The 22292-nt window shown below is 36.3% G+C and overlaps 1 protein-coding gene across 2 annotated transcripts in view; it reads left to right on the forward strand.

The window, feature by feature from the left end:
- The window catches only part of LOC128894264 (uncharacterized), a 302271-nt gene that overhangs the window by 43759 nt on the left and 236220 nt on the right, over positions 1–22292 (forward strand). Inside the window, exons 3-6 of one of the 2 annotated variants that reach the window (XR_008461488.1) lie at positions 14319–14575; positions 16673–16736; positions 17264–17512; positions 18443–18881. Coding sequence is in view for 1 of the 2 variants with exons in the window: in XM_054155918.1 (XP_054011893.1) it covers positions 14319–14575; positions 16673–16736; positions 17264–17512; positions 18443–18799 (927 nt within the window). In the remaining variant the exon portion in view is untranslated. Of the gene's footprint in view, positions 1–14318; positions 14576–16672; positions 16737–17263; positions 17513–18442; positions 21024–22292 lie in introns of those variants that run through there. The other variant, XM_054155918.1, reaches the window with a different exon arrangement.

A 22292-nucleotide genomic window follows, 5' to 3' on the forward strand; every position in this document is an offset into this window, starting at 1 on the left:
TTTGTTGCCGAACGAAGCACACTTCGCACGCTCGATGGAAATTCGCGGAGGTTCCCGAGTGGGAGAGAACTTGCTCCTGTGACTCCTTTTGTGCTCGGGTCGCGAAATGTCGCACGACCCGGTTTATATAACTTCGGCCCTATGGGTAACGGAAATCGGAAAGACACGGGAAATTCTGTTTCCTAGTTTTCATCGACTAAGCAGACCTATTTCAAGGCTATTTGTTATTTTTATTTTTTATTTTGTTTTATACTTGGGTTTAGAGTCGCGTCGACTTTTGATCATTAGTGACTACTTTGGTCCTGTTTTGGCTATCTGGGTAATTTAAATTTGTTAGTATAATAGTGTTCTTCAGGAATTGAATCGTTTTCTTCATGTGTAGACTGCGGATGTTTATGTTAATAAGAAACACCACGTATCCTTTTCGATTCCCAAAAGACGGTCGATCCTTACTGATCTAATCAGTAAGATCCGATCGTCTATTCTCTATTGGCCATCGAAGATTTAAATATATAGAGTACTCGTTAGATTATATTTGCATAAACATTAGTGGTCCATTCATGAAGTCTTTGGATGTGAGTGACATTAAAATTTCTTCATGCACATAGGGTGTAGTTAATTATCAGTAGTTGATTATAGCAGAATGTACAATGTAACGATTAATAATCGCAAGTCTATTTTTGTTTCGTGAATTACAAGGAAGAAGGGCGTCTCTTTGTGTCCACCTGATCGATATTGATATACCAACTAATGAGAGAATAGTGCGCACAAGATGCTCGGCTGTTGCTGACGATGCTTGCAATGGATCGGTGACACTCGTAGAAATGATGTTGCTCTTTCGAATGCAATGGTCGTGTGTCAGCTCGTATTCTACTTGCTCAGCGAAGTCTTTGTTGCAACGTGTTTCAAGGCATCCGAAATGGTGGCGAGCCAGCAGTACCATATGTACTTTCGTTCCACGTGTACAGTATCTTGTAACACGTATAAATTATTAAGTTAGTTGTTTGTTTATTTTTGATAACAAATAGCAAATCAAGATAAAATACTGATCTAGGAATACTCTACTATATGTATAATATGAAAAAGAACGTTTGTGAAGTTTGCAAGGAAATTTGATGAGAAGTCTTCTATTGCAAATTCAGTGACTTACCGTTTAGCTTGTGTTAGATAATTAAACATTTTGATTATTTAACGAACACTTTATTATATTATAATTGTGTAAGTAAATTGATGTAGCGTGGCGAACACGCTTACCTTGCAAAAGAACAATACAGAACGAAAGAAGAAATCGAAAAGAAAACAAGAAACAAAAAACTAGACGATATTGTGCGTGTAAGCTCAGTGTTAGCACTGAAATATTAAGTGTAGGAATCAATTCTGTATTTTCACATTCAATTTTTTATAACTCCAGTTTAATAAAAAGTATTTACCCACCACTTTTTTATTACATTCTATTATTATATGCGCTTTTCAGAAATGTGTGAGTCTGAAAAGATTAAAAGTGCGATGGTTTTTTTTTTATTTTTAATAAATGAGTGGTAACGTACCACTGGTAAGTTTACCTCAGAAAGGCACAAAATTAATTTCAACACCTAATAAAAGTGTACGTACATCGTACATACATAAATTCAATAGCTCGAACGTTAATGAATTCATGACTGCTCAAATAACAACAAAATTATTTCTGTTTCAGAAGATAATAAATAAAATTCCTTTAGTAGTCATTTGGTTCTTGGAGATAATAAAAAAAAGCAACTTTGGTCTAGATTAACCGCAATGAATTCATGGTAGTAGATTAGTCACAATTAATTGTATTATACCACAATTATATTGCACATTCCATGGAAACTAGTTGAAAGGCAAACCCAGTTTACACAATTTTCGATGTTTCTCGTTCCGATTTTCAAATAAATGATATGTAATCGTTATAGGTAATTCGCTCCCCTGGCCAGTTTTCTCATTAGAACGATACAGGTCATTGAATATAATACGTATTCTTCGAGAAGATACACGATTATTTCTGACATACTTCATGAATTGCATTCGAGATCACTTCTGCTTACATTGTTTCTAATTGATAACGCGGACAACTCTGAGACCGCAACTTTCTACTGTATACAAACAATACTAAAATATTTCGAGTCAGGAAACCAAGGCTCGCATTCAACTAGTTCAAGATTATTTACATGCATTAGCCGAGTGGTGTGAAAGAAACACGAAGAAAGAAGTCATAATTTATCCTGATGCAATTACACGATGATTAATTGAAAATGATGTTTTAATAGAAATGAATAATATTAGAGACTTTTAGATTATACGATACGATATACCTAGCTTTTATATTTAAACCACAATGACGCTTTTTATGTTAAAAATGAATTTAAAATTATAAGGTGAACTTTAAGGGTACTCATTAGGTGTAATATTCCGTGTAATGTTAATTTTTACAAATAAGAATCATTTTATCATCTGGAAAATTTTATGAAGATAAAAGTTTATGAAGATAAAATTTGCTCTTTACAGCATGTTACTTGGGCGCATAGTTTAGGAGAGAATGACAAATGAAAATAATTCACACAGAAATGAATTATAGAATAAGAATAGTACTCCACACGGGCGAAAACGCGAGGCGTAGCTAATAATTAATATATTTGGAAATGAATTATCAGTCCATGGAATAGAAATAGAATTTTGCTCTGCTAGTTCGACACCTGTCAAGCGATGAAATACTGAAAAACAAAAGCCTCGTGACCTCCATTTCCGTACGGACTAGAGCACCGGCGCGGAACAGTGATTTCACGGCGGCTTCGAGGGGCGAAAAGGAGGCGGAGGATACGAAGGATTCGTTCAGTTCGGGGGTACGGTTTTTGTTCTAAGCGTCTCCAGATCCTTTTTCTTTTTTCTGTTCGACCGGAAATCAGAAAGAAGGGACACGTGCTCGAACGGCAACAGCACCTGAAGACCCGGGACGGTGAAAATATGGCAGCTGAAGTGTCGTGAAGCACGCGCTATCGGGGAAAGGGGCAAGAAGGACGGTCGTTCGGGATTCAATGGACTTCTGGGGATAAGGAATTTATTATGCGGAGGGTCCTACCCGAGGCTGACTGATACCGCAACCATTCAAACGGAGGTCGTGCACCGTCTACGTGGACCCGCATGAAAATTAATGAAGACTTCCACCCGTGGCACCACCAATTCTATCCACGACGAGGAACGTAGAGAGGAGGCACGGAAGTCGCGCGAGTTGCTATTGTTTCCGCGATATTTTGCATCTTTCTGGGTCCCATTTATGTGTCACCATTTACATACGTAAACGAGCGTTTTTTATCCAACGTCAGAAAAAGTATTTCGTTTGTTAAAATTAACACTTAGCTCTTCCATTCAATGGTGTTGCGTTAATAGAGATATGGCAATAGTCGGTGCAAGCTTCATTTAAAGTGATCTTTAGTTAATCAAATCTTTAATTATGCAAAAATAATTTTTTATTAATATTCTTAATATTATGTAAGACTCCGTAGACCACTTGCTCCAAAACATTGCTTCATGGTTTGCAAGATTCTGTCTCGTAGGATGAATAAAACTAGAAAATTCAAAAATATTCTTCTAAAATAACGTGCTGTGCCCAGATCTGAAAGGAATTACAAACATAGTTAAAAAGTACGAAGAAGATTGTGTATCTTTCGTGTAATGAACACAGGGCGAGTATTCGCTGATAAAGTTTATTGCGATAAAACGAATACAAGGCCGTATAACGTGTAAAGACCCTAAATGCAACAAAACCTAGAACATGGACACGGTAATGCGTCGACCGGTTCCATTCACGTAGGACAGCTAGCACGAAGAAACTTTAGACGATCTTTAAAACCTGCCGCACGATTTTTGTTCGCGCTCTAATTATAAACGGTGGCGGGTCTCATAATCCCTTGCCATTTCCGGATTCCGGAAGATCACTCAGCTCTCTTCGACCTGAATGGAACGGTTGCGAAACAGACGGGACGGAGTCTCACTTTTTCAGAGAAATTTCGTGCCAAGGGAAACGCGATTCTCTATTTACTTAGTCTTTCGACTGCATCTCATTCGCAACGGCTCGATGCGATTAACAGTGAGTTTACAAAGCGCGGACAATTTGATCCATTCGAAATTTCACAAGGAAAGTTACAGAAACCGCTTGCATTTTTTGTCAAACACTTATACTGAATTTCATCCATTAGAGACGAGCATATACTATCAGCCATTAATTTCAGTACACCACCACACCTATAAGTTTTCTAAAGAAAGACGAACACAATTAATCCTTTGACCGCGGGACAATTTTTGCTCGAAATTCTAAGAGACGTGAATTTAAAAAAACTATAAACTTAAAAACTTAAAAGACCTTTTTCCTGAAATCTCATGATGGTCTGATGCAATTGTCTTTAAAAACAAAAAACAACAGTCGAACAATCGAATTAAAAAAAAAATATATCACCTTATAGAGAATGAGAAAATGAAACTTTTTTATATTTACAATTTATTCGCAAAACGTTTAGTTTCAGAGATAAAAATTGAAAACTTAGAACACCTTTTTGCTGAAATTCAATTTTTGCAACGAACTTCTCACTTTTTAATTTTATTTTCGAAACTAAGCATCCTAGGAATAAACTAAATATAAAAAAGTTTCGTCTCATCATCCCCTATAAACTGCGTTTTTCCTATAAAAAAATCACAAATACGGTAGTGTATTGAAATTAATGACCGGTAATATGTATCCAAATTCATTTTTGTCTAAGCATTTAAATTAATTCTACAAAATCGACATCACTCATGAAAGCATTGCTTCGGTAACAGATATCTGATAAAAAAATCTCCGTAAACCTAGTGTCAGTACATTAACAATTTTTCGTCTAAGCCCAAGCTTGATTTACTTCTTTATATTCAGAATAAAGCCTCTATAGATACACCTAAAACTTTATCCAAAGCGATCATGTGGAGCATTTAAAACGTCAATATTTGAACATGTTTCAACTCGAGTATTAGTGAATAGCTTGCATCCACAAAAAGCACTATCCTTTTCTATTTATCTCTTATCGAGTTTCGAAGTTCACGCTTCGCATATCAAAGCCGCTAATTATACAATCGCACAAATCTGTGCGCTGATTAGAAAAACAACAAGGTCGTTCAATAGCGTTTCCATTGAAAGGTGTCGTTTACCTTGCTTCGAAACGAAGATACGCGATACGTACCGGGTGTCACTGGTGCGGCACCGCGTATGCCATTCTGCCTGAAGTGGGTGATAACGATAAGCTCACGATATCAAACCTATTTTTAGAGTGTCAATGAATCAGCGGACTGAAACGCGTTGATTCGCCATGAGAATCTTGAAAGTCCGCGTTAATATCCAGTCTTTGTGAAAAAACTGCCAACCTGGTGTTAGTTTAGAACGTATTTAATTTTCTCCCATTCAATAGTACATCTTGGTTATTGCAGAAATTTTCAGTTCCGATTTTCGACAATAATCGAGGCTGTATAGTGATCAAATTATTATGAAAACGTGGAAAATTCCATATTTTATGTTCTCCATATTAGTATGATTTCAATAACAATAAAGTATTAAAAATAACAAAAAATAAAATTGTTGTCTTTCTCATATAAATATATGATCCGACTATAGTTTCATATGATCGCAACAATGATTTGTTTTTCTAGCGTGTATGTGACAAACTACCATTCGTATCAACAGTTATGAATCCAATAGAAAATCTATAGGATTTATTAAAACGTCGAACTGCATTAGAAATAATAACTGCTAAACAACAATTGATTGAGAAAATAATATCCGTATGGCATCATGGCTTAGAATTCCGAAAAAACTTTAAAAAATATCGAAAGCACATCGAGTCATATTCAAACAATTATATTATAGATACGAAGGACATGGTTACCAAATATTGCTATCATATTTCTTTGAAATCTAAAAGCTTCGAATTTGTTATAATATGTTATTAAGCATACAATAATATATTTTGTGACAAACAAGTTATCATTCTCAACCAAACATCAAATAAGTAGTAATTTCTAAGTGTTCATAATAAATTGATCACCCACTATAGTTCTCTTCGATTAATATTAACCAGGAAAGAAAAATCAGTGCAAAGTGTGCACCGATAAAGATTTCGATGCCTGAAATCCCTAAAGTGCCCCGAAACGCATTCTTCGAGACGCGCAGGAGTTTTATGGGGCTTTATGAACTCCCGTTAAGGAGAGACCCCTCATTATAAGACGCTCTGTGAGCATGTGGCGACTTCCATTCCAACCCGGTGCCCTTACTTCGACTTCTCCCCTTGATTTTTTACATTTTACACTCGATACGCCAGATTACCTCGGTGAATTTTTGTGCTCGAGCCTGGGGTGGACTTCCTCTTCTTCGAATTCCTGGTTGTTAACTTCCCCATTAGGACCTTCGTTTACAGACGTATTTCTGTGGCTTCCGCCAAAGGGAGATGTTAATTCCCTGGGTTTTACATTCTCCTTGTAATCAACGCGTAAAACTGGATCTGCTTAATTATTCATTTCTGAGGAACACTCCATCGTCGTCGAGAATCACACATGACATTGAAATACCTACAGAGTGACCATAAAATAAGGGATAACAAGGTTAGAAATACAGAGTACCGAATGTAACGATAAAAAAATGTTACGCATGCTAGTACTCCAAAATTTCGAATTTAATCCTTCTTACAGTAAAACTAAATTGTTTGTACTCTTATACATGCTTCATTGAAAATGTTATTTCTTTGCGTTAACACTAGATTAACGGAGCTTTAAAATCGTACATTTTCTTACAAAAACAATTTACTTTTTTAATTAAAAACAGAAATATATACTAATAACTTATAAATGACATCATGCAATATTGTCTATTTGTCATATATCTGATAACTTGTAACAATACATTTATTCCGAGTATTTTTTACGTATGTATTCGACTTTGTTTACACACGTTTTTTGGCCATTTGTAAAAATATTTTGTTTAAATATCTTTGATCCGCTGCATTCGTTATACTGCATCTAAGCATTTATAACTGCTAAATCTAAAACTAAAAAATACTTGCAGAAGTCACCGAAAAGGTGCTGTTTTGTCATTTGGATAACCCCGTCTACTTCAAATTTACTTTTATAGAAGTTTGTGTCCGAGCAATTTTCACTTAATTGACTATATCTTTCAATATGTTTTAACGGTTGTTTTTATAGCAAAATTACCATTATTTACGATCACAATACGTTTCAAAAAATAAAAAATGTACCATATTAAAGTGAGACATCATATTTGTATGTTCGAATCGATTCACAGATAAAAATTGCTTTAATTTGCTTTAATTCGAGGACAGCTTAAAAAAAATTCATTTAAAATTCGTCCTTCAAGAGTGTAACCTTTTCTAAACATATTCTAACGAATAATGAAGGGTTATTCTTCAAAACAATATAAAATCTCAATAAAATATATATATAAAATCTCTCATCGTCTTTTAAATCGTGAAAACCGTCCCTGGCGGGTGTTGTATCGAAACGTTCTCGGTTCCACAAGAGAAGCGATACTTTTAACCCGAACATCACATTCGAAACAGAAATATCCTAACGAGTATTTCTGTTCCATGGTGCATAGCCGGCTGGAAGATATTGATGTCCCGTAACGGGGTGGCATATCTCCTTTCCGAAGGCTGTTCCTGACGAGCCGCAGACCTCCTTTTGACACTTGTATGCGGTCCTCTACACGCTTTTTCTGTCTTCCGCATTATTTTCTCTTTCATTAGTCGCCGCCGCGGGGGAAAACACGCTGTCGATTGACTGCCGCTATGAAACGGTTCTTCAGCCAACGATCTCGAACCCGTCATCCGCGTTTCCTAGGAATGCACGACTTTGTACCGTTATACAAATCTCATGGGCGATTCTTTCACACATTTGTGTCCAGAAAAATGCTCGATTCCGTGGCATGTTTCCAGGCCCATCCCGAGATGAACGATACATTCTCACGGTTTTTCGGTAATATTTTCGCTGAATTCTGTTGTGACATTAACCTCACCCAATGTCGTTTAGCTTAATCGTTTGAAGAAATTGCTTCCGCGTGGATGTACTACTAGGAATCGTTTTCAAGATTCTAGATCAGTGAGTTTTAATTTTTGAAAGCTCACGAGACAGCGAAAAATGATCCGAATTATATGGGCACTTCTTTTCAATAACATCTCCATAAAGATAAATAGAGCTATATTCTCATTTGTTTTCCAATTTTTTTAAATCGCATTTCCAAAAAGAGGGTTCATCGCATCCTTTTTTAATTGAAATAATTTTCATTTGCTACTCCTATGTCCTCATTATTAACTCTCAAAATCTCATTCTTCTCTGTTTACTATTAGGTTGTCCAGAAAGTTTGTGCAAATTTCTAAGAAATATTCAAAGGCATATTATATATATACATGTATTTATTGAATTACATAGGTGCCATTTTGTTCCACAACCTTTCCACCTTTTAAGGGATGTATACATGTTATTTGTTTTCAACCATTTCGATATATTCAGACCTGTACCACCTACCAAAAATCGACATGGACTTTCCGGACAACCCAATAGTTTAATTGTCATAATTTATTTATAAAAAAAGTAACACATAACTTTAAACACTTGTAAATCCGATAATTTTCAAAATTTTTAAAAAACCTTCGGGATACTTTCAATTACCACTAAAGACTACAACATATCCAAATTTCATAAAAATTTAAGACGTTAGTCCAAAAAGTGTCCGAATCTCCGTGGAATAACGCTGTCTCTATCCACTTCACAGCTGCGACACATCTCGAGATTTCGATGGATCGATCCGAACGAAAGGAAATCGGTATCTTCGGGAACAAAAAGCGACGGCCTTCGCAACCACGTTCGAACTTCGAAGGACGTGGAAAAAGTTGAACAAAGATCTCAGTCCTCGGTGTGGAAGCACCTGAGAATTCCGCGCAAACCGCATTTATGTTCGCGCGTAAGCGTATCGGAATTCCTTCTGTGAATCAGAAATCGCTAAGCGCCTACGCGCTCGCAGCCGTCGATTTCTTTTTCCGCGTGAGAGAACGCATGGGGGCGCACGAAAATCGTAGTCGAGGCGTGTTTTAACGGCACGTGTTCGCGTGAACAGTGTGTACGTTTCGCTTTGTTAAGGCAGCACTCGTTGGAACGAAACACGACCGCCGCTATCGATTCCAAGTCGTCGTAAAACCCCATCAGGAATTTCACGGCGGAGGCGTACGCGTAAGAAGGCTGTTTGTTTAGGTTTGGACGTAACGCAAATACTACCGAGATCCCAGCGTGGCGGGCTTGGCGCCTATATCAATCAAAGTGATACAATATTTGAGACGAATTTAACCCCTCGAGATAGGGCACTTGCCATAACTAGAAATATCAAAAATAGGGGCGAAGAGGATATCGTTTTATACAGTAGATAACTTTAATATTCGAACACTTCAGAGTTTTCACTTTGTCACTTCATAAGTTCATTTTGAATTAAGGGTGAAAAGCAAATTAAGAGTCCAAGTATTACGTGTTTCTTGGAATATCCTTGTTTACAGAGAAGAATTTATGTAACGTTTTTATAATTTTAATAATATTTCACGTACATTTTAAAGTACATTTAGTAATTTTTTCAATTTATTTTACACAGAAATTAAGATTAAAGGAAGGATACAATAACATTCGTACAGAATATTTTAAAAAAATGATTTGCTATATGCCTGAAAGAAGTTATTCGTTAAAAAGGATTTCCGACAAAATATAAAAATACTGTATCTTAACAAAAATTGGTATATTAATTAGAGGTTTTTGAAGCTGTTCGAATATTAAAGTAACGGTAGAAGTAGATACTGTTTTATTTATGATATATTTTATGTGAAACATTATAATTTAAACATTTTAAACTAATATACTTTGTACATTTATTAACTAGGCTTAATGCTTTAATCAGTTTAACGTAATATATGTCTCAATTATTTTATCCAATATTCTAAACGAAGTCATAAAGCGACAAAGTGAAAATTGTGACATGTCCGAATATTAAAGTTACTCACGGTAGGTAATAGTTATTTCAAATTTTGTTTACATCTGGTAAATATTGAAGGCAATTTTGGAATTCTTCCGTAAGAAGGAGAGGCACTTGTTTTGTATACACCCTCTCCGATTGTTCTGCTGGAACTAGGCAGTTAATACACATATAGGAATGAAAGGAATATTGTTTACGTTTAGTAAATATTACATGCAATTATGGAATAGTTTCGTAAGGAGAAAAGGCATTTGTCGCTTCAAACACCTTCGCTTACTGTCCGTTAAATCGTGGTTTTACTGCAATCCATTTCAGCTCCACTAGTGCTTATCTTTCGAGGTAATGGAATTTACTTCTTCATCTTCGCGAGTCATTTCTTCAGGCTGATTAAAAGATACCGTTATCCTTTAAGGAGCAACATGATCTCCGAGGAAAAACTATTTTTCATACCGTGCAAAGGGAAGCGTAAATTACTTCGGCTGGAGTGTAATGAAGTATGGTGCATGCGTAATTGCGTACTCCTCGTTTGTAACTGTTCAATTCCTTTTACATCATCGGTTACAACTAAACTCGACGATAAACTACACACGTCAGATGAAATTTCATCTTCAGTATACAAGTTTGGTTTGAATCGCTCAAACCATATAAAGCCAATAAAATATACTATCACAATAAGTACTTAGCTTTTATGAACTACGCAAGCCTGTAATTTTAACGGACAGGCGAACGCGCATTCGCAAATTACTTTTCTTCGAGAAACCCACGCTAGGCAATTCTCGTGACGAAATCGACTACCTATCGACACAAGTTGTTATCACACGGATTTCGAAAGCCTAAATGTTAATTCTTAGCGTCGAGCGTTAAGAAACTTGGAAACTACGGACACTGGTACAACCTGCCTCTGTTACTTTTAGCCTTGAGCTCCCGTATACTTAGAATTTTTGTTCTCCGTTTTTCTTATATTCTAGAGTTCTTAACCTGGAACGAATTATGTAATTTGATGGTAATTCAAATGCTCTTTGAACACCTTTCCTTTTGATTGCTAATTCATTCATTAAAAGAGCAATGGTTTCCGACGTTTGGCCTACATATCCACGTTAAATACCATTACATATTATTAGTGAAACGTTAGATTGATATAATCTTTTAAAGTTTATGTTAGTAAAATGAATTATTCTTTGGCAAATGATTCTTTCTCGAAAACTTTTCTTTTTTCACAATATATTTTATCTACAACTTGTCATTAGATTGCGAATTTTTATACATTTATGTATAAGATGTTAAATATACGAACATATAAAAGGATGTGCTCAAATACATAGATATATGAAATACTAAAAATAAAATTTACATTACAACGTTTAGAAAACAAACAAAAAATATACGTGTCGAATTGAGTAACCTCCTCCTTTTCAAAGTTGGTTAAAAATGTACTTTAAGTTTCAAGGTACAAGGATTGAATTTGTATACACATCTGCAATCTATTCATAATACTAAATTCTGATTTAAGTGTTATTTATTACGTAAATATTTGAATTGGGATAGCGATCCAGTAATTGGCACACGACACTCTGACGTCCGTAGCTATAGGATCCCGTATAATCCCTATTCAAGGTACACAATTTAGCCCGCGATTCAAGGGTTTGTAATACAAAAGGAACGTATTGACGCTATAAACGACACGCACTGGAAGGTTAATCCTGGTATTCTCATTGAAACGTGCTCGTTCGGAACGACTGCAGCTTAGCGAAAATCCGAAAGAGATGGACCTAGTTTCACCAACCAAGTTACACCCTGAAAATCTTTGCACGGACACGTACAAGACTCTTTCGGCCACGTGTAACGCAGTTTGCTGTGTCCAAGATAGGTCGTTACAGATGTAAATAAAGTGCAGCTTGCAGTCGTAAAATCAGTCTGCACGTGTTTTCGGAAGGCTGGAGTGGCAATACTCGCAAAAGCGTCGGCCAATTACAAATCTTCGACTCGCAACATCTGGCTTATCGACAGGTTAGGCTTCGAATGCTTACAATTAGCTATTTCAGTTTTAGTCTCACTCTCGGAGTTCTGGTAGTCGTGAGTCACCGATTGGTGAAGCTAAGAAGATTGATATACAAAATGGAAAGTTAAGTACATAATGGATCGAAATATACCCTAAAGGTAAATCGATTAAGCTACGAATAAAGATAGAACATCTCCTTTTCTTCTTTAATCCTTGTTCGCAGCCTAATAGGTGGCAACTAGAACTACAAAACGATAAATTAGTCTAAGCAAAAGTTATCTTATTAAGGTTCCATTTAAAAAAATTAATTTTGTTTATTTTATTAACTTTATCTCTCCCACAACTTCACTTACAAAAAATTATTTACTCCATATAATTAAAACGATACGTGTAGCATACGTATACGATACGATATAGCATATCAGGCAGTCAGCACAGATAAGTTGAAGAGTAAAGGTCAGAGTCGAAGTGTAAACTTAGGATGTAAATCTATTTTATTTTATTTAAATTAAAAAATTTTATTTAAATATTTATTTTATTTTATTTATATCGATTTTATTAAACTTGCTTGAACGTCTAACGTTAGTTCACGTAATGTTCCCATTAGCGCTAAATAACTCTTGTAAAAAGATTTTGTTGGTAGCTTCATTTTCTCATGAAATATTCAATCAGTCCGCTTTAAACGAAACACCCTGTATATATTCGTCTACATTTCGCTAAAATTACACTGACAACGAGTTGTGAATACTAATTGATGGTTAAAATTAATTTTCACGTGACAAATCTATATTTAATTTTATAGAGAACCGCCTGCGCAAACGCAGCATTAATCTTGACACATGAATATACAGACGCGTGTGTACTCATATGACGTACGCATCTGCGAACGGGGTGATCTGGTGTCTGGTTTATTTTCGGTGCACGCATCCCCTCGTAGCCGGCGTATCTGAAGGGTTGATAGCGTTTTATGCGCCGCGCGTGGCCAACGTCTGTCCCCGAGTTAATTATGGACTAATTGTCAAAACCTCTTGTCGCGTCTCCTAGTCTTTACCGTACATTTTTTTTATTGCCCTTCCTCCGACAACAGGACGCCGTCTTCCTTCCTCTCCTTTTTCTCCCGTGGCATAGATCCATACGGCGGGACGTATCCTTTCCTGGAACTCCTACACTTTTCAAACCTACCCCGTTCGCTCTAAAACAACGAACTGCCAATGAATGGCATTTAACCCTCGAATAAGCACACGAGGGCCTAGTAGACCCCTGCTAGGGTGAATTGTGTTCCGTTGCTGGATATACGATAGGCTGACTATTTTTACGACGTATTGTGTATGCACATTGTCATCAACGTCGAAAATGAAATTGAAAATAAAATTAAAAAATATATATATATATTTACTACAACTGAACTTAAATGATGCAAGTAGACAAGTTATTATGTCGTCGCTGACAGTGGATGTCTTGATGTAGATTATGATGACTCCATTGTTGAACTGGCTGAGACTAACTGAAGATCGACTGCTTCAAAGTGATTGCGGATGACTCTTTGATTCTCTAAGTGATCCTCCTCTTATATGCTCGCTGTTGTTTGGTAATTTTCCTTAGTCGCACTTCTTATGATAAACATGTTCTGCATCGACGGTGTTGTTATCGATATTTAGTCTTTCTGAGCAATATATTAATCGTTTGTAATTCATAAAATATATACTACCCATTTATTAAATGCAGTTTTCAAAAAATCGTAACTTTCGGGTTAGTAAACTTTACTTGTTAGACAAATTGCACAAATATGCTCGACCTCGGATTTCCGAATACAGATCTTTATTATCCGTACTGATAGGAAGAGTTGGACAGGATAGCTGGTGAACTATAATTATCCTTACTACTTGGTTATCTGTGTTGCTTCATCCTCCGACTTTCTTGGATAAAACAAGTTTCATTGTAGATAGAAATCTTGTGCTATCGCAGCAATCATTTATTTAGTACTACTCAAACATTTCGACAATATTTTTCGTGGCCCATCGAGAGTCTCCGTTGAGAACCTCTATTCCGAACGACAGACAGCGTCGGCTCGAACCGCTATTAGGAAGTGATAGACAAGCCTTATATCGCGATTATCCCGATTGTGGATAAGACTAGACGGAAGATTGGCTACGATCCACGTTAAAACGGCCTCATGGCAGTTTGATGGCTCTGTTCGATCGTGCGATAAGTTCTAACTCTAGTTAACATACCCACCCTAACGACAGCTTTCGATCTTGGTTGCAGACGACCATAAAGGTGTACGCGAACTGCCTGCGGCCGGACATCGAGTACAAGACCCTCGGTATTACCTACCAGACGACCTGCCGCGAGGTCGTACAGAACCTATTGAACAAGTATCGGATGAGGCACCGTGACCCGAGGCTGTTCTACCTAACCATGGAGGTCACTGTGAGAAGACCCAACGTGAGGACCGTCCTGCCCCTCGACGAGGACGCGAGGCCTGCCGTTTTGCAATCGTGTCATCCTCGCGGCGATTCCAGGTACGATTCCGAGCTCCTCCCGCGCGTACTTCTTCGCTTGCCCCCCTCTTCGGTTTCGGTCGGCTTCGTGACGTAATTTCAGGGTTCGCGACCGACCGTAAACGCGACTTCTTGTGGGTCGGTGAGCACGAGCCAACGACGAGCAACGTCCTTTCGAGTGGATTCCCTTTGTTCTTGGGGTTCAAGTTGTCTGGTTCGACCACGCGAGACGTGCATTTATTTATGCCAACTGAGGGACTCGTTGACCCGCTTACGGTTCGAGATTTTTACCTCGAACGAATACAGCGCGAGGAAATAAATCGAAGATTTGTTCGGTCTTCCAGGGACAGAATTGCTGTTATCGTTTATGGTCTAGACCAGTGTTACCCAACCTTTTTTGTGTTATGCCCCACCTAAGCTTTTTTGAAATGCTTATCCCCCCTCCGTCGATATAAATTTGAATATTTAAAAATGGAAATGTTCAGTGAAGAAACTTGAAGGATACGTTTTAGGAAGAAATCACTAGGAAATTATTGTGCAAACACACTAACTAAATTTTCAAAACATGTAATGGAGAACTGAAATTCAAGTACAAAATAATTTTGATGAAAGACCTTTCTATATTATTTTAATTATTAGTAATTATTTATTATTTAAATTTAGTGAGATCCTTGCGCTTGGTGCTCGTTCCAAAGAATTTAATTAACTTCAGTCTCGAGTCTCCCCGTTTAGTTATATCCAGTACATTTTCAAATTGTCCTCCTTAACATTCGAATTGCCCCCCTGTGAGACGTGGACCCCACGTTGAGAAACACTAGTCTAGCGGACGATCGAGATTTTATTTTTTCTCCTTTTACTCTGATGAACTAGAATTTTGAAATGGAAATCTTTATTTAGCTATTTGCACACGAAGAAGTGGAAAATTTGTCTCTATTGCCAACATTTTTCTTGATTGAATTTAACTAAACATGTTTCAAAACATATAAAAAATCAAAAGAATTTATTTTTTGTTAGTTCATTCTACATTAATAATAATAATAAAAGAAATAACGACAACATGATAAGATTTGAAATAGTCAACGTATAAAGCAACATGGCAGTTACAATGATAAAGTATAGTTTTTTCTTAATGATAACCTTTGAAAGATTTTTAGAAGTGCGCAACGCGCGCATGTATGCGCTAATGATGCAATCAAATTAAATGAGATAATTGGTATATTTAATATTATATTTGAATAATATAATTTTCTTCAGTTAAAATTTTCATTTAAAATATTTATTAAATGAGCCAAACAACATGTGTTGCAAATTAATTTTACGATGGTTTCTAAAAATCTAATGCATTTTTCTTGACACAAAGTTTCACTAGCGAGTGCTTACGTTATTAGATGTTGAGTAATGCTTGAGACGTAATGTCCGTGCCATGTCATATTATCACATCGTATCAATGATTCAAAACTAATCTAGAAAATTTACGAACCGTGTGCATATTAACATTAGTTAAAGTACATCTTTATTGTATCACTAAGTATTCTTAACTATCGCATAAACAAAAACATTAAGCTATTAATCGAAAGAAATATTTAAGTTATCCACTTTATTATAAATTCTCTGTCGCGCTATCCTTGATAACGTGAACATCGATCATCGATCTCCAACAATTATAGCACTATGCTTCCTTGTACCATCTCTAATATATGTACCATACATTTCTTCGAATTAATGTTTCCATTCCTAAATTATAGTTCTAAACAATTATACACACACACATATTGCTCAGAATTTGATTGAACAACAATTATGAATTCGTCTCTTATTTAAAAATATTGAACTGTATGCCGTACACGGAGACACGTAGGAATGGGGGAATGTATGGTGAATAAATGTTAGGATTGGTAGTGTCGAAGCTTCTGTCTCTCGAAACACGAAAGACTGGAAGTCAGCTATGTTTTCTCGGTAGCTCGAAACTTCCGGTGAAGGTATACGTTACGTAGACAGTCGCTGTTTGACTAGAAGCTCGAACCCCGGTGTTTTTACGTGGAAGTAGTGTTCGTCGATTCCTTTTGATCTCGCCGGCTTTTACGATAACCAGGATTCACGGATGTTTTCTTGTTGCAGATTCTCATTGCAGACACGCCGCGGCGGACTTGTCAAAATATACGACAGCGCGCTCATGTCCGGGGTAAGTTACATGCTAAGTCTCATCCAAATATTTCAATCAAAATATTGATCTGCCAATCTACTACAAAATTGTATTCAATCTCCAATGGAAGTTTGATTTCTCTAGTTACTCCAGTTACTGTACTCTGCTTCACTTCATTTTATATTCTTCTTTTCTACTCTATCTTCATGAGTTAATCCAACTATACTATTACTGCTGATTATGCGTAATCAATCCATTCATACCTTTTCTCGTACTTTTACTCCAAAGCATGAATTAAATTTCACACACATGACATGATTTGCCTCTGAAGTACGAGTCTGTCTTACTAAACTATTTCTGCACTTACTCCTGATTACGAGCAATTAATCAATTCGCATCTTAATTCCGTTTCTCGTATTTTTACTCCAAAGCAAGAGCTAAAATATTAAATTTCCAAAATTTAGACATGACATAGTTTATCTGTAGAGTATGGATACTAACATCAGGACCGTCTCTCAGCGAGACTCTCAGGAACGTGATTACGATTATCGTTTTATGGTTTACAGTCCAAGTACAAGAGCCTGTTGGTCTCCGAGCAGACCACCGTAGACGAGCTCATCCAGATGTTGTTGAGTTGCTACAGCTCCAAGGAACGTGTTGAGCAGTTCTCTCTCTACGAGGTCTGCGAAGGCGAGGAGTACCAAAGGAAATTGCATCCTGACGACTCACCCCTTAAGGTCACGCAACGGTGGACAAGCGCGGATCGCCATCTTCGCATAAGGCGCAATCCTGACTACAATCCGTACAGAAGAAAAGTAAGTCCGCCTCTACCGTAACGTGAAAGACGCCACAATCGCTACGCAAGGAGGAGCAGAAATTTTTATGACGTATAGATGACGAATAACGCTCTGTACAGTGATTTATGCGCAACGTTCATTCCATCGAAAGGTTATTTAGATAATCTCTTATTCGTTCCACGTGGAATACAATTTGATTGCAATTTTTATTGTGCAACTAATGCACCAGGAGTTGTTTATTTTCAATAAAAATTCAATTTTCATTTACTTTGTTAGGTACCAATTGATAAAGTTGTCAAAGATAAAATTATCATTATTGCACTTTCCAGAGCAATTATAATAATATTATACAGTATGAATACAGTTACTTTGAATGCAATTATGTGGTACCAGTACATTGCTCCGAGGAGTCCAATAGTTGTACTTATTATAAAGAGTTTTGTGGCGGATCTTGGGCGAGGCGCCATTTTTTATGCTCATTGAAACCCATTTCAACTTTATATTTTGTGAATACTAGTGGCACGAGCAAATACAAATACATTAAAATTGATTGTAGTCATTGCTTAACTTCTATTCGTTATTTGAAAATTGTATCTAAACAAGAGTTTTATCTACCTCCGTCGTTGAGATGTAACAAGCGAACAGCCTTACAGTTTACAGTTCGAACTCTCCTGCAATTCAAAACTTGTCGATATCGCGAAATGAAATCTTCATTAGAATACAAAAACGAGTTGTCTGCGCGAGCAATGATTAACAAGGAGGTAAACGATTTCTGAACAAGCTCTCACGCCTCAAACAAAGGCATTCTTTTCCTCGGATGCGCTCCAACATGGTCGAACGTAATTACGCAGCGTACACGAGCGCATCCCGTGCGTCTACCGTCGTTGAGCATTATTCATAAGAATATAATAGAAAGTCAAATTCGTTACACAATCGTCGTGTTCGCAGAGCATGTGGGCGTCAGACTCGAGCATCAGCATGGCGATGTCAAGACTGAACCTTCGCGGCAACCATCAGGCCCATTACCACCAGACGCACGACAACAACAATCATTTGTTGCTGTACCAGCCGAAAGACCACACGTCGATCAACAACAACAACATTCACAAGGTGGACCAACACCATTTGTCGTTGGGCTCCCTGAACCAACAGCCAAGGATCGTCGTACCCCATGCAACGCAGCTGCCCCAACTTCAAGTCCCGCGGGTGCAGAACTTGCCTCAGAGTGTCCCGTCGACCCCAATCACATCCAAACACGTCACAGCGTCCTCTTACGCGGACTACGAGAATTATCTATTCATATAAAAGTTTGGGTTTTTGGCTGCACCCAGCACTAACTTGAAACAAGCGAATGCCACTCGACGCAAACCCCCGAAGTCTGTCCCATGTGGATGTTGAGATGTCCGAGGTAGACAGCAGAGATGGGCAAAATTTTATTCGAATAATACGTGACGAATACGAGCGAACACTGTCCAATTATATAGATTTATTCTGGAGGTTTTTTCGTTTATTTGATGAGTAGTTATGCTGCGTTTACGCGTTCAACGTGAAATGTAATTTCGTTATGTAATTTAAAGTCTAAATTTTATTTAATATGTAATGGATGAAATGTCGTTTATCTTTTATTCGTTATTCGAAACTTTCGACTGGACAAACATTTTGCCCAAACTCTGATACACAGACGTTAGCTGCACTATAGTTTCAGTGCGCTGAGCAGTATTTGATCGGCGTCAAGTGGCGGCTCCACTGCCAGAAGTTGGCGAGAAGCTGAACAGAGACTTTCGACGAAATCCGAGAAAATGCTTCTGTCGCGATTAGCTCCCGAAGTTTGGTATTATTTATTGCAAAGGCAGTTCAGACGTTTGAGGAAACTGTCACTGATGAATTTGGTGTAAACGAAACCACGTGACTGCGATGAGACTAAAATGACAGGGTGAATGACCTGAATAAGTGCAGGTACAAGAGAATTAACTTGGTAATTGTTTTTCTACGTTTTTCTATTTATAAGTTGTAAATTATGTGATAATCTCGAAGCAACGAAACTTCATTATCGATCGTTGTTTATTGCTAAAACCATCAGAGAGTATGACGAGTATTTTTCAGAGGAACTAAAACAATTTAAAATTATTAATTTTGTATAGAAGAACAATAGATTAAGGTATTCGAAGAACATGGAAATCTACGTACACGACGTAACTATAGCCTAATGCGTTGGTACCAATGTTTATACAAGAGTCGACCTTGAAAAGGAAAACTAAAATGACAAATTTTGTAATCCCGGTAATGTAATATGTTAAATAGCTATCCCGTCGATTTATCAACTATTTGTCAAATTTTTGTGTGTTTCGAATCACTTTGTATGGAATCAATGTGATACTCTCGTAGTCACGTGGTTTTGTCGAGACCCTGCAAACAGAACATCGGTATGAAAAAATTAGTTTGAGAGGTATTAGAGGAAGACGGGTTAGTGCTTCAATTATGTCGCGTCGGTAAGGAGGAACAAAGAGAATTTAAGATTATAGTCAATAGCGAGAGAAATTGTACCAAAGGTAGACGTATGAAAGTTTAGATATCTAATGTATCCAGCCGTATACGTGTAAATGTTTTATATTAGAGAGGTATTTTAAGAAAATCGAGATATAATCAGAGGTGGTTTTATTTTTGATTAATGGCGTTAATTCTTCGGGATTCGTTCGAACGCAAGTGGAAAAATATTTAATCGATATCGATTCCTCAAATTAAATCTAGAAGAAACGATTAAAAGAAATATCAATATTCTTAAAATTTTATACATTTTTAATACAAGAATAAACATAGTTCACAGCAGTCCCGTAGGATTGAAAGTCTGTATTTATGCTCCCAGAGGTGCATTTACTCGAAATACACCGCGAGACACGGCTTCTATTATTTATTTATAATATCTGTAAAGCGTTTAAGATAAGATAGCCTGGAATATTAAGTTATTATCAGAATACTGTATGTAAGTCTCGTGTAATTTCGTGCAATCGGATTAAGCGGGATTCGAATATATTCGTGTAAATAGAATCCAATGAGTGACGAGTATTTGAATAACTTTGGCAATTACCGTGTGGTCAGTTGCGGATGCAAATATTAACGATTCTTTATGCCACGTTTCGTTCCTTTTGCCTTATTCGAAATTAACCAGTTTTCCTGTTTTCGCTGGCATTTATAAAACGTTATATTTTTCTATACTTTATTGTACATAAATGCTCGAGCGTTTTCCGCGTTCCTCGCCCTTTATTAAGGTGAACGTTGAATCCATTGCCAAAGAATCGGTACGATATGTATATGAAACCTGTAGATTCAACCGAGCCGAGAAAAACGAGGTGGTCAGTAACGTTTCGAGTTCTAATTTCGATTTCTATACTGCAATGTAGACTAGACGAATACCGTCACGAGATCGCCGTGACTTATTCCAGCAAATGTAACGAGTACAATGAACCTTGTATTATTCTAACGCGACACAACCACTTAGAATGTAAATATACTTTTGTATCGTCGTTTGTAATTCACAGAAGAAAGTATCGTTTCACCTGTCCGAAATCGGTCAATTCTTTTCTACCCTTAACCGCCATCTCCCGCAACGAAAAACAAACTGATTGTATTAGGTGTAGAAATTAATACTGTCCCTATATTCATTCATTCATAACACTAGTTTCAGCAGTTATATTTATTCGTCATTTTGTTACGTTCAAGTACTCTATTTTAAGTTCCCGATTTGATTTGCATTTGAATCATAATAAATTAGCAACAATAAAACAATAAGTAAAGTTATGTGGCTACTAAAGTTCGTACAGATGAATTGTAACGATGATGAATAGATGTAATGATGATGATAGATGAATTGATCATCAGGTTGAGACTTCGAATAGAGATCAGGTTGAGGACTTTTAATCACTTGAATGTACTAATATGATGAGAAATATGTCTGTTGAAACTAGAATTATTAATGGTTCAATATAGAGACACAGAATTAATTTATACGCCTAATACAATACTGGGAATATTTCTTGCATCGTCCACGAATTCATTTAATATCCATTGTTGTATGATTGGTAAATTGGTCGATGTTCAACTTGTGTTAACCTAAGTATTAAACTATATACTTATCACACAGTAATATCTTTTCAATAATTATATTAACTAAAGCCTAATTCATTGGTATTATAAATCTTAACCTAGGTAAAAATGATAACATTAAATATTTGCGGGATGAAACAAATATTTTCAGTATTATATTTCCTATGTTGTATGCAGAATTATTATTTTATTTTAGTAAACTTTTGTATGTTAATATAAAAAGAGATTTACCGAATTCTTTTTATGGGCCAATTTAGAAAATTTAATTTTAATTAGACTGCGGACTTCATGTATTTTTTATGATATGAACTAGTATAATAAATACATGCTAAATATAATCAAAAGGTATGTGCATTTATGGAAAATGAAATGACAATATTATTATAATAATTGAAAAATATATCGCCATAAATATATAAATGTTATACTCATACTGCAGATTTTATGCACATGTTATTTACGATAATATAGAAAATATCTAATCTAAATTTTATAATAATAATAATTGATGATATTAATAATAATATATTTTATGTATATTTTCTATATTATCGTAAATAATATGTGCATAAAATCTGCAGTATGAGTATAACATTTATATATTTATGGCGACTCTAGAACAATGAGTCAAAACGTAAATGAATAATATCTATTTTACACTGTAAAATTATTATCCTTCACTTCATTTAAATCAGAC

This window comes from Hylaeus anthracinus, unplaced genomic scaffold, assembly GCF_026225885.1.
Source record: "Hylaeus anthracinus isolate JK02 unplaced genomic scaffold, UHH_iyHylAnth1.0_haploid 3, whole genome shotgun sequence".
Classification (NCBI taxonomy): domain Eukaryota; kingdom Metazoa; phylum Arthropoda; class Insecta; order Hymenoptera; family Colletidae; genus Hylaeus; species Hylaeus anthracinus.